This window comes from Hyperoodon ampullatus, assembly GCF_949752795.1.
Source record: "Hyperoodon ampullatus genome assembly, chromosome: 1".
In the NCBI taxonomy this organism is placed as follows: domain Eukaryota; kingdom Metazoa; phylum Chordata; class Mammalia; order Artiodactyla; family Ziphiidae; genus Hyperoodon; species Hyperoodon ampullatus.
This window is the reverse complement of record NC_136914.1, coordinates 152794418-152810935: the sequence shown is the minus strand read 5'-3', so window position 1 is coordinate 152810935 and position 16518 is coordinate 152794418. Positions and strand designations below refer to the sequence as shown.

The window sequence follows — 16518 nt, the reverse complement described above, 5'->3', positions numbered from 1 at the left end:
CTCCAGCCCCGCTCCCCTCCCAGGAGATCAGAGGGGGGACTGAAAGTTCCAATCTTCTAATCACAAGGCTGGTTCTTCTGACAACAACCAGGCCCCACCCTTAGGTTACCTAGGGGCTATCAAAAAAGTTGCCTTATTAACATAACAAAAGCATCGTTATCCCTTTCACCACTTAGGAAACTCCAAGGTTTTAGGAGCTCTGCGCCAGGAATGGGGACAAAGGCTATATATATATATATATATATATTTCTTATTATAAATTGCGATACCACAGGTAGCATGAAAAAGAATTATAAACTAGATGTCTCCCTTACCACACTGAGTGACATATTCCTACCCATTTATAGACATATACGCAAAGGCAGATACACCACCAAGTGCTCCCAAGGCTCCAACAACCAACACACACCAGGGAAGCACTCAACAGAGAGAGACCTTCAGACCTTCAGAGAGACACAGAGAGGAGGCAAAAGGAACATAATAGACGGAGAATGTGTATTACTTGTAAAGGATGGACAGTTACTCAGGACAGGCAGCCAGCATCACACCCAGGCACACTGCCAGTGCCAGGCAAGCACAGAGGGGCCCCGCTGGAGTGTGGAGCTCTATGTCGGCGTGTGGTTCCCTCTCTCACACACCTACCAACACACGCTCTCCTCTCTCCCTCACAAACGCATACACCGCGTCTTTCACAGTCTCTCTCAACACAGTGCCTATCAGGCTCTCACACACACGAGCTCTCACACACACAGTCTCGTGCACATACAATCTCTTATACACAATCTCTCACAGTCTTTACGTACGTAGTCTCTCATACACACACACTCTCTCTCTCACAATCTCTCTCGCACACAGTCTATAAAGTACAGTCTCACACACTCATAGTTTCTCACAAACGCGCGCGCGCGCGCGCCCCCGTTGGCCCCGCCTCTGTCCTGGCCCCTCCCTTCCCCGGGTGGGCTCCGCCCCGGCGGCCGAGGGCGGGGCGAGCCGGTGACAGGAGGGGCCGGGCCCGGCTGGTACTTGCGGCGCCCAGGCCGCCGGAGCGCGCTCCGTAGGCTCCTGTCAGCAGCGAGCGCGGCCGATCCCGGGGCGGCCCTCGGGCGGCGATCGCTGCCTCCGGTTTCGCGGCTTGGCCCCTCTGGCGGCCGTCCCGGGCGACGGGAGTTGGCGGCGGGATGTGCTCGGCCGGGGAGCTGCTTGGAGGCGGCGGCGGCGGCGGCGCCGGAGAGCGCGACGAGGACGGGGACGCGCTGGCGGAGCGGGCGGCGGCGGGGACCGAGCCGGAGCCCGGGGCGAGCCCGCGGCGGCGCGACCGGCGGCCGCAGGAGGAGCAAGAGCAGGTGAGCCAGGAGGGGCGGCGCGGTCCGGCTAGTTTCCCTAGCCCCACGCGGCGGCGGAGGGAAGTGGCCCGGCGGGCAGGCGGCGCCCGGGCTGTGCTCGGCGTGGGGCGCTGGTCGCCGCGGGGCGCTGGTCGCCGCGGCGTTCTGGGAAGCGGCCCCGGAGGGAGGTTGGACGGAGCCCTCGGGGCCGGGCCACGGGGTCGCACGTGTGCGCTGCCAAGTGCCGGCCCGGAGTCGCGTGCCTGGCGGGGTCAGCGCCGCCCTTACCCACCCGTCGGGCAGAGGCTTCTCAGGCCGGAGCCCGGGGGTCTGTGGAAGTGCCCTCCATAACGGTCACTTGTCTAAAAGCCTTACATGTAAACATTCTTCAACTTCGAGTTCATACCCCGGTGCTGTGTTTTAGGGGCCAGTGGCTCCCCTCCCGACTTCCATCTTGTCATTTCTGAACTCACACCTAGCGCCTCTTGTAAGGTGTGGGTGTATTTCTCTAGACATGCAATCAGTATCTGAAGACGTGTAGGAGCGAGTATTACAATAGGTGTCTTGACAGGGACTCTCCGAGAGCAAGTTTTTCACATGAACCCAAAGGGGATCTAAGCTTCATTTAAAAACTGAAAAAGCTGAGTAATAATTCAGTAAAAAAAAATAATGCCTAAGGCAGAAAGAAAAAAAAACTGAAAAAGCAAGAAAATTGCTTTCAGTTGGTACCAAAGGGGAAAAAAGTATGAGTCCAGCCATAATAAGGGAAAAGAGAAGTTGGGTAGTTTTTGAAACTCTCAGAATTTGCTTTCACTAAGTTAAGTATGTGATAATAGGCATTATAATACATCATTTATCTTCAAGATTAGGCAAAAAGTTTAATAAAAGAAATTGAATTATATGTGGGATGAATTTTCACCAGCAAATACAGTAATTAGACCTTCAAAAATACCCAAGATAAACTAGCCTTCAGAATCACATTAAAGACCAAGAATTAAAATGATTATTTGCCTTTATTACAGTGTATACTGTTGAGATCAGTTGATACCCGTCCCCTCTCATTATCCTTCTGCATCTGTTCTTTTTGTCACATTTCACAAACTCCAACATCATCAGTAAATGCATTAATAGATAAAGTATAAGTTCTAGTGTCTCAGCATTGTTTAGAAAACAGAAATAATTGTGTGGCACGCACAAAATATGCCTTAGCATTAGGTTTGCTCACCATGTGGAAGTGTAATTTTTCATTCTTTTGACAATGTAAGAGATGGTGACTGAAGCAAATAATTGGTAGCTAGGAGATCTTCCTGACTGCTTTCCTGGTAGTTTTCCCCCATTAACTGTACCGTGACTCAGTAGCTAAAGGACTGTTTCCTCTTACTTTAGTTGTTCAACTGGAAAAGTGAAGAAAACAGCAAGAGGAACTCCCTGGGGGGGAGCGGGGGGCAGATGTATTTGAGCTGAAGGTCCCAAAGTAATTTTCAGGTGGTTTTAAGGGAGCATGTAAAATACTTAATTTAAGCTTCTGTGGATTTTTCATCATTAGTAGCTCTGGTCTTAACAAAATTACTTATGGTAGAACGACAAGGGATGAAACGAAAAAAGAATGAAACATATAGCCTAGAAAACAGATATACTTTGCATACCTGCTTCTTTCATTGCATGTCATGTAAATTTATTTTCCTGTACTCCTTTAAAAATGTTATCATTTATTTTTATCACATGATTTATTTATGTACTCTAAGTCCACATACACAATACTTGAAAATTACACCTGAGATATGCATTTCCTCCTATATCAGCACCAAAGAAGAACTTCTTATAAAGAAGTCAAAAATAAACAAAAAATTGATACAACCCAACTCATTGGTGTAAAAAGCAAGCTTTTGTGATAAGTCATTTCTTGGTAATAAGTGTAGCTTTTTTTTCAAGTCCTGAAAATGAAATTTAAAATATGTATGCACTGCTTTGCAATGATGGTAGAGATATAAAGATATTTGAGGGAGAGGTAAATGAAATTAACAACTATAAAGCATAGTCTAAGGATTTGTTTTATTTTGTTTTTCTTTAGGCAGATGGTGTGTGTTTGTTTTGTTGTTTTAAGGACACATGGACTCCAAATTACAAACGGAGTATTTTTGAAAACTTCGTTTGTAAACTTGTTGTTTAGAACTTAAAGTGAACTTTTCCATAGAAACAATGATATAAACAGAAACAGAACCAAAACTAATTAGCTGGAAATGAGACAGAGGCCATCTCCCTGCTGTCCTTTCTGCTTAGCACACTCACTTAATGTTCCAGAATCTGAGTAGCGTCGTGGATGTTAAGAGAGAATTGGTAGTAGTGGCAGTGGCAGCAGTAATAGCAGAGGCTCCTTTATATCTGGATCAGGGTTTCAGGCGGTGTGCTCTTGAATGCAACAGCTCCAGAAGGCACCTGACTTTTGCTCCTCCAGCTCTTTCAAAGATTTTTGTCAGCCCCTAATTTGCTGTGTTAAATCCCTTTCTATTTCTAGTTCCTTCACAGTTTGCCCTTACCTGATCATTTGATGAAGGAGCTTTCTTCCTTTGGCTATTCCCCAGCCTAAAGGCTCCTCTACATACGTCCTTACGTTCACTGATTTTTCTTTCTATTCCTGTCTGAAAGATTCATGCCCTTCCATCTACCTGGAAGCCTCTTGCATCAGCTTTGACTTTACAAAACATATCTTTGGCTCATTGTTATTATGATACCAGATCAAAATGGTATTTATTTCATGTAATACCAAAATACCGGTATTTATATAGGTGTTTTCTTAATAACTAAGATATTATAAGCATCATTTTTTTTTTTTTTTTACTATTTATCCTTAAGTACTACTCCATCTGAGAGAAAACTAAGGTTCCTCTGTCTTTCTGGCCTAAGTCTTTCCAGGTACATGATTGACAAGGCAGCCTCTATCCTAGGAAAGGAGGACTTGAAAGACTGGACCAGGTTCCCTAGATGAAGGAACTGTCAAGTCTGAAGGAGGAGTTTGGCCTCTAAGAAAGATAAGCCAGGGAGAGAGGCAAAACGCCCAAGGAACTGAAGGGACAGGGCACAGCTGTCCTACATGTGTGTTGGTAATTGTGTGCATGAGAGATGATCCAAGTATGTTCATGACTGTGAATGCCAGGTCCCTTTAGGTAAGAGAGCCTCTGCCCTGCTGCATACCTGGAAGGTTAAATATCTCCAGTCCTTTTATTACATTTATGTATGCATGTGGCATTTTACAACCTGATTAACCTAAGATGGCCCTGCCTTAGGTGGGATAGAAGGGTCCCATATTGGATTGACTTTAGAATCATTATTTTTAGCTTTAAGGCCTTTCTTTATGATTATAAAAGTAATGTGTACTTCAGAAAATGTAGAACTATAAAACAATCTAAAGAAGAAAACAAAAGCATTTGATATCTCACTGAGTAATATTGTGCTATAAAATATGAAACATTTGATGTTACTACATTCATATATCTCTCTGTATGTGTGTATATGCGTATATACACACATATTTTTTAACATGTTTTAATGTAATATTTGGATTTGGTATCTTGTTTTTATCTACTTAGCATGTTGTGTCATTTTCCCATGTTATCAAAAATTCTTTGTAAAAATTATTTTTAGGGATGCCTAATAATCATTCCCCTAATACTACATATTTAAGTTGCTTCGAACTTTCTTTTATAGATAATGCTGTAATGAAAATCTTTGCTTATAAAGTTCTACCTTTTTCTCACAGTTCCACCTTGGAATAAATTTCTAGAACTGGAAGAACTAGGTCAATAAGTCAAACTCTTTGAATCCTCTTGAAACATCCTAAAAACTTGCATTCAGAAAAGGTTGCACCATTGTACTCTTCTGGCATTAGTATGTAAGAGTGCCAGTTGGAAACCATCCATTCCAGCAACAAACAGTATAATTTATAGATTAATCTTTGCCAACTTAATAGGCAAAAATTATCTTATTGTTGTAAGATACTGCTGGAGAGGTTTACTAAACCATTCATATATTTATTGAGCATTTGTATTTCTTTTTAATTGTGTTCTGTGACCATTTTTTCTTTTGGCATTATTATAAGATATTAAACTCATACTTCACATTGATTATAATTATTTTCCCTGCTTGCTGTTTACTTTATAATTTTGTTTATGATGTTTTTGACTTAGAAATGCTTTAAATTTTTGTTAGCCAAAGGAATTTTTTGTTAATTTCATACACACACATCTCACACCCTCATACATGCACACACACACACCCCATACATACATACATATATCTATTATATTTGTTTAGAACATTCTTTCTAATCCTACACTTAAAGTATCCACCAATATTTTCTTATGTGTGTGTTTATAGTTTTATTTTTTTTTTACTCTGTATATTTAATCTCTTTAGAATGACTTTATGTATTGTGTGAGGTATGGAGCTGATCTTTTTTGTTTTTCCTAATCATTGAATAATCCACTTTCTCCCTGGCTTTGCAATCCTTTATAGCAGTTATAAATACTGAAGTCTATATTAAGCTTTTACATTTCTGTTGGCATTGTGAAACGGATTTCTTTTTCCACATCATGTTTTTGCTGCTGGTTTCTAGCTATTGGTTTTTATTTAGTTAGTTTTAAACTAGCTACCTTTCTGAATTCTTTTGTTAATTCTAATACTTATATATACTAGTATCTATTAGACTTGATTCTTTTGCATCTTCTAGGTATATAATCGTCCACTCTCTAGATAAGGTTGATTTTGCTTCCTTTCAGATGGTAATGCTTCATTTCTATTTCTTGCCTTTTGCAATGCTGGAACTTTCAGATAAATGCTGGCTTATAGATATTTAAGTAAATAAATGAAGGAACCTGTATAACGGCATTTATCAAAGAATGTTGCATGAGATCATCTGTAAAAAAAAAAAAAAATGGTACCAGAGGGAAGCCTATACCTCCTTTTTGATCTATCATCAAAGATATGATTAGCAGTACATATTCTAGATCCAGAATACCTAGGTTTGAATCCTAACTCTGCCACTTACTAACTGTAACTTTGGGCAAGTTAATTAACCTCTTTGGCCTTCAGTTTCTTCATCTGTATAAAGGGAATAATAGTTGTATCAACCCCATAGAACTGTTATATGTATGTTTGTAATATATGTAAAGTGTTAGAGCAGTACTTAGCATATAATAAGCGTGTAAGGGTTAGCTTTTGGACCTAATTTTCAACTAGAACCTAAGTGAAAAGATACCTGAGAAATGTTATTTTTAAGTTTTCCAGACTCTGCAGTTAGAAAGCCACCCTAGGAGGAAGGTGGAATAGAACAGTGCTCCTCAGTTTTAATGTGTAGACAAATTATCTCTTGTTAAATGCAGGTTGTGATTTTGTTGTTCTGGGGTGAGGCCCAAGATTTTGCATCTCTAACAAGCTCCTAAAGTGATGCTGATGCTATGCCCATGGACCACACTTTGAGTGGCAAGGGAATAATAAGAAAACCAATCCACAGTATTCAACAAACTTGCCCTTCGACATAGTATCAGTAACAGATATATATACATAAGGAAGTTATTTTACTATTTCCCTAGAAAGGTATATTAGAACTCTTGGTAAAGTGTAAGAAGCCAACAAGCCTTGCTTCTCCAGGCCAAGTGATTTGCCCTAGGGCTTACAATTAACTAGTACTAGAGCATACCAGAACCCAGGTCTCCAAACTCCAAAGCCGGCTTTGTTTCTGTTTCAGAAATGCAAAGAGCCCTCACCTATGATGCGAGAACAGCCTGATAAATCTGCTGCTCCCCCTTAGATTGTGTAGCTCAAAAATAGATATCTAATTATACCCACTTCCTTTCACATCTTTTAAAAGCAGTTTGCAAGCAATACTATAGTAAGTGCTTTGAGTTTAGACAAACTCAGCCCTAAACTTGAATCTAATTTTTTTCCAATGGGCATCTAGTCACTAACTCAGGGAATAATTTTGTATATGGTACATATCTTTTGTCCATTTTTTATCATTATTTCAAGAATGGAACTTCTAAATCAGTGGTTCTTAACTGGGGGCAATTTTGCTCACAGGGGACATTTGGCAATGTCTGGAGACATTTTTGAATGTTAAGACTAAGGGAGTACAGTACCGTTGGCATCTAATAGGAAGAGTCCAGGGTTACTGCTAAACATCCTGTAATGTGCAGAACAGTCACCTACAGCAAAGCATTGCCTGACCCAAAATGTCACTAGTTCTGACGTTGAGAAACTCTGCTCAAAATGTATTAGGACTGTAGTGGTTTGAGTTGTCAAGAATAATTACTCTGTTGATAGATATTCCAATGGATAGGTAATAATTGTTTATTTTTTTGACACCTACATTCCAAACAGGTAGTCTCCCTACAGATCTTTTCTTGCATCTCTTCTTCCAGCAACTCCTTATATGCAACTTTCTCTATTTTGCTTTCCCTCTTTGTTGGAGAACAGAGGGAACAAAAAGTGCCCACCAAACTGAGAAGTTATCTTGAGACTGAAAAACAAGGCAGGCAGCTCCATATAATCAATGGATCAGTATATTACAGGGTAACTTGCTCACAGGGTGGGATCAGACAGATGATCTGTAAGCGTTTGCAGCTGCAATCCACACTGCCAAGGGGCCACTGAGACAATTTTATAGTTAACATAGGGTATAGGGGTATGTGCTTGGAAACAGGAAATGCATTCCTAAGTCAATATTTATGAATGGGTAACTAGTCTTGTGGACCAGCAGTCCCCAACCGTTTTGGCACCAGGGACCCGTTTCGAGGAGGATGGTTTTTCCACAGAGGTTGGGGTATGGTTCAGGCGGTAATGCCAGCGATGGGGAGGGATGGGGAGCGATGGGGGGTGATGGGGAGGGATGGGGAGCGATGGGGAGCTATGGGGAAGGATGGGGAGCGAGGGGGAGGGATGGGGAGCGAGAGGGAGGGATGGGGAGAGATGGGGAGCGATGGGGAGCGATGAGGAGGGATGCGGAGCGATGGGGAGCAATGGGGAGGGATAGGGAGCGATGGGGAGCGATGGGGAGGGATGGGGTGTGATGGGGAGGAATGGGGAGTGATGGGGAGGGATGGGGAGGGATGGGGAGCGATGGGGAGGGATGGGGAGGGATGGGGAGCCATGGGGAGCCATGGGGAGGGATGGGGAGTGATGGGGAGCGATGGGGGGCGATGGGGAGCGGTGAGGAGGGATGGGGAGCGATAGAGAGTGATGGGGAGGGATGGAGAGCGATGGGGAGGGATGGGGAGGGATGGGGAGCGATGAGGAGGGATGGGGGCGATGGGGAGGGATGGGGAGCGATAGGGAGTGATGGGGAGGGATGGGGAGCGATGGGGAGGGATGGGGAGCGATGGGGAGGGATGGGGGCGATGGGGGGCGGTGGGGAGGGATGGGGAGCGATGGGGAGGGATGGGGAGGGATGGGGAGGGATGGGGAGGGATGGGGAGGGATGGGGGCGATGGGGAGGGATGGGGAGGGATGGGGGCGATGGGGAGGGATGGGGGGCGATAGTGAGGGATGGGGAGGGATGGGGAGGGATGGGGAGGGATGGGGAGGGATGGGGAGCGATGAGGAGGGATGGGGGCGATAGGGAGGGATGGGGGCGATGGGGAGGGATGGGGAGCGATGGGGAGGGATGGGGAGGGATGGGGAGTGGTAGGGAGCGATGGGGAGGGATGGGGAGCGATGAGGAGGGATGGGGGCGATGGGGAGGGATGGGGAGCGATGGGGAGGGATGGGGAGGGATGGGGAGCGATGGGGAGGGATGGGGAGCGATGGGGAGGGATGGGGAGCGATGGGGAGGGATGGGGAGGGATGGGGAGCGATGGGGAGGGATGGGGGCGATGGGGAGCGATGGGGAGGGATGGGGAGGGATGGGGAGCGATGGGGAGGGATGGGGAGCGATGAGGAGGGATGGGGGCGATGGGGAGGGATGGGGAGCGATGGGGAGGGATGGGGAGGGATGGGGAGCGATGGGGAGGGATGGGGAGCGATGGGGAGGGATGAGGAGTGATGGGGAGGGATGGGGAGCGATGGGGAGGGATGAGGAGTGATGGGGAGCGATGGGGAGAGATGGGGAGCCATGGGGAGGGATGGGGAGTGATGGGGAGGGATGGGGAGGGATGAGGAGTGATGGGGAGCAATGGGGAGAGATGGGGAGCCATGGGGAGGGATGGGGAGCGATGGGGAGGGATGGGGAGTGATGGGGAGGGATGGGGACAGATGCGGAGCCATGGGGAGCCATGGGGAGTGGCAGATGAAGCTTCACTCGCTCACCCATGGCTCAATTTCTGCTCTGCGGCCTGGTTCCTAACAGGCCTCGGACCGGGAGTTGGGAACCCCTGTTGTGGACACAGGGAATAAGTCAGCAAAAGTTTTCATCACTGTTTGAGGATTGCAGAGCAAAGAGGCCAACCTGGTCCCAATGATTATTAAACAATATCTATTAGCTACAAAGCCCTTGAGAACAGAGATGTGATTTACCTCACAGTACTGTCCTGGGTGGGATCAGCGGAAGAAGAGGAACTGTATGGGCCCAGGATGGCATCAGTTATGCTAACAGCCATATACTCTCATATTCTTTTTCTGCCCCTCTGTCCTACTACCCATCGTTTTTTCATCTCTCCCTACTGTGTCTCATTCTCCCATTGTTATTCTTCCCCACCTCCCATCTCAGCCACTTTCTCTTTTTTTCTATACATCTTCTCCACCCCACTGCCTCCTCCTTCTGTAGAAGCTGAGCATTATGGAGCAATGAAAAAGGTTTTGGGTAATGACAGTTCTAAGTTTGAGACTTGTCATCCTAATAATCCCTCAGAGACTCAGTTTCCTCATTGTAACGGGTATAATGCTATCCACTTAAAGTTCTTATAAGGATTCAGTAACATTTTGTGTATGAAATACCTAGCATATAGTAGGTCCTCAGTGAATATTAGCTCCCTACTTTTTTTTTTTTTTTTTTTTTTTTTTTTTGCAGTACGCGGGCCTCTCACTGTTGTGGCCTCTCCCGTTGCCGAGCACAGGCTCCGGACACGCAGGCTCAGCAGCCATGGCTCACAGGCCCAGCCACTCCGCGGCATGTGGGATCTTCCCGGACCAGGGCACGAACCCGTGTCCCCTGTATTGGCAGGCGGACTCTCAACCACTGTGCCACCAGGGAAGCCCCTAGCTCCCTATTTTGCCCTGATCTTCTCTCCCATATTTTTTTTCTGGTTCCCTTTTTCTTCTTCTTCTTAACTAACCACATCATAGAACTGTATTTTTAGTACATGTAATTTTCAGATTTATAGAATAAATATTATTTATTGAACAAAATATTAAGATTTCCTAATCTAAAAATCAGATGTTTCATATTCCTTTAAAAAAATTAACCCACCAACCTAAATTATTAATATGTTGCTTTTTGTATAGATCACCAGTTGATTTTTTTTTCTGTTGTGGATCACTGACCCTTGATGAGAAAAATACCCACCCTCCTCTGTACAAGTTATTCTCAATTTACTATTCAAGAGAAGTGGTAAAGCAAATTTAAAGGGTAAAACTTAAAGTAGTACCATGACATTAACCTTGCCCTAAGAGACCTAAGTAGAAACTGTATCTTTCCCAGGCCTTCTTTAAGCCCCAGCCACACTAGCTTTGGCTCCCATCGTTGTCTTCTCTGGAGTCATAGTCTTGTCTTGCAGTAACAGCCACGTATCTTCAAAAAAACCTTAAGAGTCTCCACTAGTCATGTTTTGGTTCATTAAGTGTGTGCTGTGTTCGTGTGCGTGTGCGTGTGCGTGCAAGGCAATTAATAAGATAATCAAAGAGTAGTTTCATCCGAGCAGAGAAACTGAATTTCTAATTAACTTAATGCAGAAGTTACTTTCTATCTGCTGATCTAATTTTCCCCGCATCCAGGGTTTTGGGTTTTTTTTTTCCCATTTAACATCATTGTCAGCTGTGCCTTATCTTGGCTAAGGAAGAGGAAATGGTTGGCTTTATTTGTTGTTGCTGTTTTCTTATAGCAACAACTTGAGCTTAACAGATTTCTGATCAAAGAGAAAGCATGGTGCAAATATTTTGAACTTCACGGGAGATGAAGGATAAACTAATTATTAATACTTAATATCTAAACAATATCTATTAATACTTAATATCTAATATCTCTTAATACTTAATACTTAAAAATTTTTTAAAAACAGTGTTAAGAAAATTAAATTTCCATTTGTGGTTTTTACTATATTCCATTTGATAAATTTTTTCTAACATCTGTGAAATTTTTTTTATTCCCTCTTCCAATTAATCCAATTAATTTGTCTTTTATCCTCTTGATCAAAATTTTACTGGGATGTATGCAGACCATCTAAAGAGGCAGGGAATTTAAGTTTGATTTCCCATGGCTGGCAAATTTTATCAGTTTGATTGAATTCAGAATTCCTTATTCCATGGTTTTCAGAGGTAATAAAATATAACAGAAGCTATTGTCACTGTCACAAATTGAGAATTGAGAAGGAAAGTCAATTTTAAGGAAAAATGTTTGGTTTTGGCTACTTTAAATAAACAAGCGATTCCACCTGTGGTAGCAGGCAGCATACAAGGTACTCAGTAATGTCACCAGAAACTTCATTTCTTTAAAAAAAAAAAAAAAGTAGATTTTAGAGAAAGTACAAAATGTAGAAATTTTTAATTTGCAGCTTGAATTAATCATATTCTTCACTTCATGGCCTATTATTATCTATCATTAGTTCATGCACATCATTAAATTTTAATTAATTTATTTTTTCATTGCAGAACCATTCTCTTCTACAATAGGCAACTCTTTTAATATTTTTGGTAGGTATGCCTGAAGGTGGTTTCATTTGTCTACGTTTGTAACTATGATTTAAAATATTGAATTCTATTGGTTAAAATGAAAATGAATACAAATTTTAGTATTTCTCCATTTATAATGATTTCAAAGACTTATTCAAGAACTAGCTGATATTCTCATTGATTTGTATCCATCCCCCCAAAAGTTTTTTTCCTTTATTCGTTATATGTAGTTTAGTGGAAGATACGTGTAAATAAATGTTATAACTTTGCATTTAATTAAAAAATGACAAACAAGTTATAAATACAATACCTAGTAAAATTTTATATTTAACATATTATTTTTGTACATTTTGTAGGAAATAAAAACTGCAACTACATTTAGTATCCAATGAGGAAGAAAACATGTCCAGCCTCACTAGAAATAAAAGAAATTCAAATTAAAACTATTAGGAATAATATTTCACCTATCAAGTTGATAAAGATTAAAAAGATGAATGGTGTGGGTTTAAAGAAACAGTGTATGAAATAAGAATACACTAAAGTTAGAAGTAAAATTGATTCAGTCTTTCTGGAGGGAAATCTGGTTTCAAACCTCATGGGTAGAGACTGCTGTTGCCCCTCACTCTAAAGGTGTAAAAACTGAAGCACGGGGATGTTAAGTAACATATTGAAAGTATCACAGCTAGTAAGTTGCTGAGTTAAGATTCAAACCCATGCTTGAAGGCTGAGTTCTTAACAACCAAGCTAGTGTTGGTCCATGAAATCAATTTAGTGGATTGTGAACAGGATAGGATAGGACAGAAATTGTTAGAATGCATCACACATGGTATGAATGTCATTTCATGGAAATTTATATGTTCTGGGTCAAGAAACAAAATATCTTCTTGTGGACCACAATCAAGATCACTGCACTAGCCCAGGCAGCTCAATTCTGTCTCAAGGCCTCTGCCTAGACTCTTTTCCCCAAATCTTCCCTTGGCAGATCTTCATATCATCGGCTTAACTATAACCTTTCTGAGATCTCAGCTCAGCTCTAATATATAGAAAGAACCTCCAGTCTACGCCCTCTTCCTCTATTCCATTACTCTTTTATTTTCCTCATAGCTCTCACACTATTTGAAAGTATTTTATTTATTTGTTTGTTAACATGTTTATTCTCTGCCACTTCCCACTCTCTACTTCACAGGCTCACACTAAAACATCATCTCTATGAGAGCAGAGATTGCATAAGGCAAATGCTTCAGACATTTATTTTGGCATCTCTGAGGTAGTACAGAGTCTATAAAAATTTCAATCTAAAATGACACTGCTGGTAAAAACTCAATTGATGATTTTGCTGAAGCAATGTGGTTTCCCAGGGGAAACTTTCATAACAAAATTTAGTTTTGAAGAGAGAGAGGACTTTGTGTGTAACAGGAACATACTCTATTGTCAGAATCAACAGAAAAGAAACAAGTGGTATTAGTTTGTGCATTGAGCTAAAGGTCCCTGTAAAACATTTGTAAGAATTTAGGCAAGGATTGTGTTCCTTGATGTGATGTGTTTAAAAACCACCACAATATCAAGAAAGTGAAAGGCTGACAAACAGAATCTTGGAATACTAACTGGCATTAATTTATGTAATTGGTAAAAACTTGCAATTTTGTTTTTAATTTTTCTTGAACTAAACATAGGAAAGACAGTGAATGAAACCCAAAGCTAACCTAGATTTAAATTCAGATCAGCCATTTCAGTAGTGGCAAAATGTTAAAGGATAATTTTCAAAAAGAGGTAAAATTATAGTGCTCATTAAATATAAAATGAACACATGTTAAGGAGTTTTTTAACTCGTCATTAAAGAGGGAACCAGGCAAATGTTACAACTGCTTCAAAGGAGAAATCAGTCAGAAATGTATGTGGAGAAAAGGTATGTTGAAATGAATTTACAAATGGCCACGAGACTGGCTTTTTCCATAGGCAGGGAGGAAAGACAATTGAACCTCTACTGGAACAGAATTTGTTTGCTTGTCTATAGATATGAATTATTTTGCATTGCTATTGGTTATCTGTAATTTACAGACTTGTAAAATATCTCAAAAGCCATAAAGACCAAACAGTAGTATTATAAACAATGCAGCTTTCCATGGAGACACCCATAATTTTTTTTTTTGCTTATTCTTAATTTTCTTATAGTAATAAAGAAAAAAAGTAATTTCTAAAATTTACTACACAGAGTAGATTAATTTGTGGATAGTGAGGGTACTGGATCTCTCCCTTTACAATGTCTCATGCTGCTAGAAAAGATTACTTCTATTCTAGTCTTCTTCCATGGTAGTACTGTATACATACATTCAATGTACATGTGGAAATGTATGATTTGTATGCATGTGAAAAGCAAGGACTGATTTATATTTGAAGTTCTTTCTGTTGAGTTATAACTAAAATTAACCTGATAGTCAGATAACTACTAAAAACAAATTTTGATAAGAACAAGATGGCTGCTCCAAGGATTCTATATCCATGTCTAGTTTTTATTCAGCACACAAATCCCAATTGCTTGTTCCTAGCATCCTAGCATACTTTCTCCACATGTTGAATGGTTATTGGTTTCACAGACAACTTTGTCTACTAAGGAGTTTCATGGGAGTGTAGAAGCACATTTGGTTTAAGCTTTTAAATTTAAAGGAGGGCAAGAATGAAGTGATTTCTTCATAGACAATTAACCAGTTAGTTATAACCATTTTTGATATCAATAAAACTACTCAGTGTAAAACACTTGAGAATAAATATATGAAGAAAAAATTAAATACTAAACTTCTTTCTTTATTATTCAGTATGTAAAGTTTATTTAACAGTAATATCATAAAAATGGTATAATGATTGTGCCATTTCTGGATGATAGTATTTTCCCTTTGGAGTTTAAATGACTAAGTAGTTTAAATGACTAAGTATTTGGAAATCAGTCTTTGAGTACCCTATGTTAGGCTACTAATTTAAGACTTCAGTTGTGCTAACAACCCGGCCATATACTAAAGATATTTTCCTTATCCATTTGTGTCATATGGAACATCAATTGCTTTAACAACTGATAACAGTCATTGTATTATGGATGGTTTCTGTATTTATTATTTGTATTCATTATTTATTATTATTTATCAGTATGATTTGTTATTTGTTCCTTATTTTCTTGGTAGCTTTTAATTCATTCACTCAAAACATTTATTGAGCTCCTACTATTTCCTGGGCAGTGCTGTAGGCACCAGGACACAAAGAAACAAACAGAAACAGGCCAAATCTCTCCTCTCATTAATCTTGCATTGTAGTAGGGAGAGACTATGAATAAATAAACAAGTACATCAGTGGGTTATAAATGCTATGGAAAAAAATAATAAAGTAGAGAAGGTGGATGGGTAGTATGTGTATGGGATAGGGGTGCTATTTTAAATAAGATGATCATGTAAGTGCTCACTAAGGTAAATATGAGCAGAGTCTTAAGGAAGTGAGAATTACTGGTTTGCCCCCTCCTTTTGCTTTGTTTGTTGTTTTTTTTTTTTTATTGTTTGTGGTACACGGGCCTCTCACTGCTGTGGCCTCTCCCGCTGCGGAGCACAGCCTCCAGACGCGCAGGCTCAGCGGCCATGGCTCACGGGCCCAGCCGCTCCGCGGCATGTGGGATCTTCCCGGAGCGGGGCACGAACCCGTGTCCCCTGCATCGGCAGGCGGACTCTCAACCACTGCGCCACCAGGGAAGCCCCCTCCTTTTGCTTTGACTCCATGGCGGGTAGAGCCAAATTTGAGGCTCAGTCTTAGAAATCATGGTAACATCTTTCCCCAGTCTAGACTCTCAATTCTTTCTCATCCATCCCCGCTTCCAGTTTTCTATATTTTATTACTATTTTAATTATGGACTTAAGAAAATTAACTAAAGACTTCATCTTTTAAAAAGTATATTTCTTGGGCTTCCCTGGTGGCGCAGTGGTTGAGAGTCCGCCTACCGATGCAGGGGACACGGGTTTGTGCCCCGGTCCGGGAGGATCTCACATGCCACGGAGCGGCTGGGCCCGTGAGCCATGGCCGCTGAGCCTACGCATCCAGAGCCTGTGCTCCACAACGGGAGAGGCCACAACAATGAGAGGCCCACGTACGGCAAAAAAAAAAAAAAAAAAAGTATATTTCTTAAGGAGTATTATATAATCACACCTTATAATGAATTTGTTTAAATATTTTGCTTTCTTCTTAATACCTGGTTTAGTTCCTTTGTACTAAGGGATTTAGAGGTTTGCAGTGCAGTTTATTGGAAAGAGCTCAGAATTTATAGTCAGAAGACTCCTGTGCTCGAATTCTGGCTGGTTGTCTGATTCTGGGGAAGTCACTTGACCTCTAGAGTCTAAAAATACCCACC

The 16518-nt window shown here is 41.6% G+C and overlaps 1 protein-coding gene across 1 annotated transcript in view; it reads left to right on the top strand.

The window, feature by feature from the left end:
• Positions 1–1178: 1178 nt before the first annotated feature.
• The window catches only part of FAM241A (family with sequence similarity 241 member A), a gene marked incomplete at both ends in the record, with an annotated part of 36199 nt that continues 20859 nt past the window's right edge, over positions 1179–16518 (top strand). The window contains one exon of the mRNA XM_079702197.1: positions 1179–1343. Within this exon, the coding sequence (XP_079558323.1) occupies positions 1179–1343 (165 nt within the window). The remainder of the gene's footprint in view (positions 1344–16518) is intronic.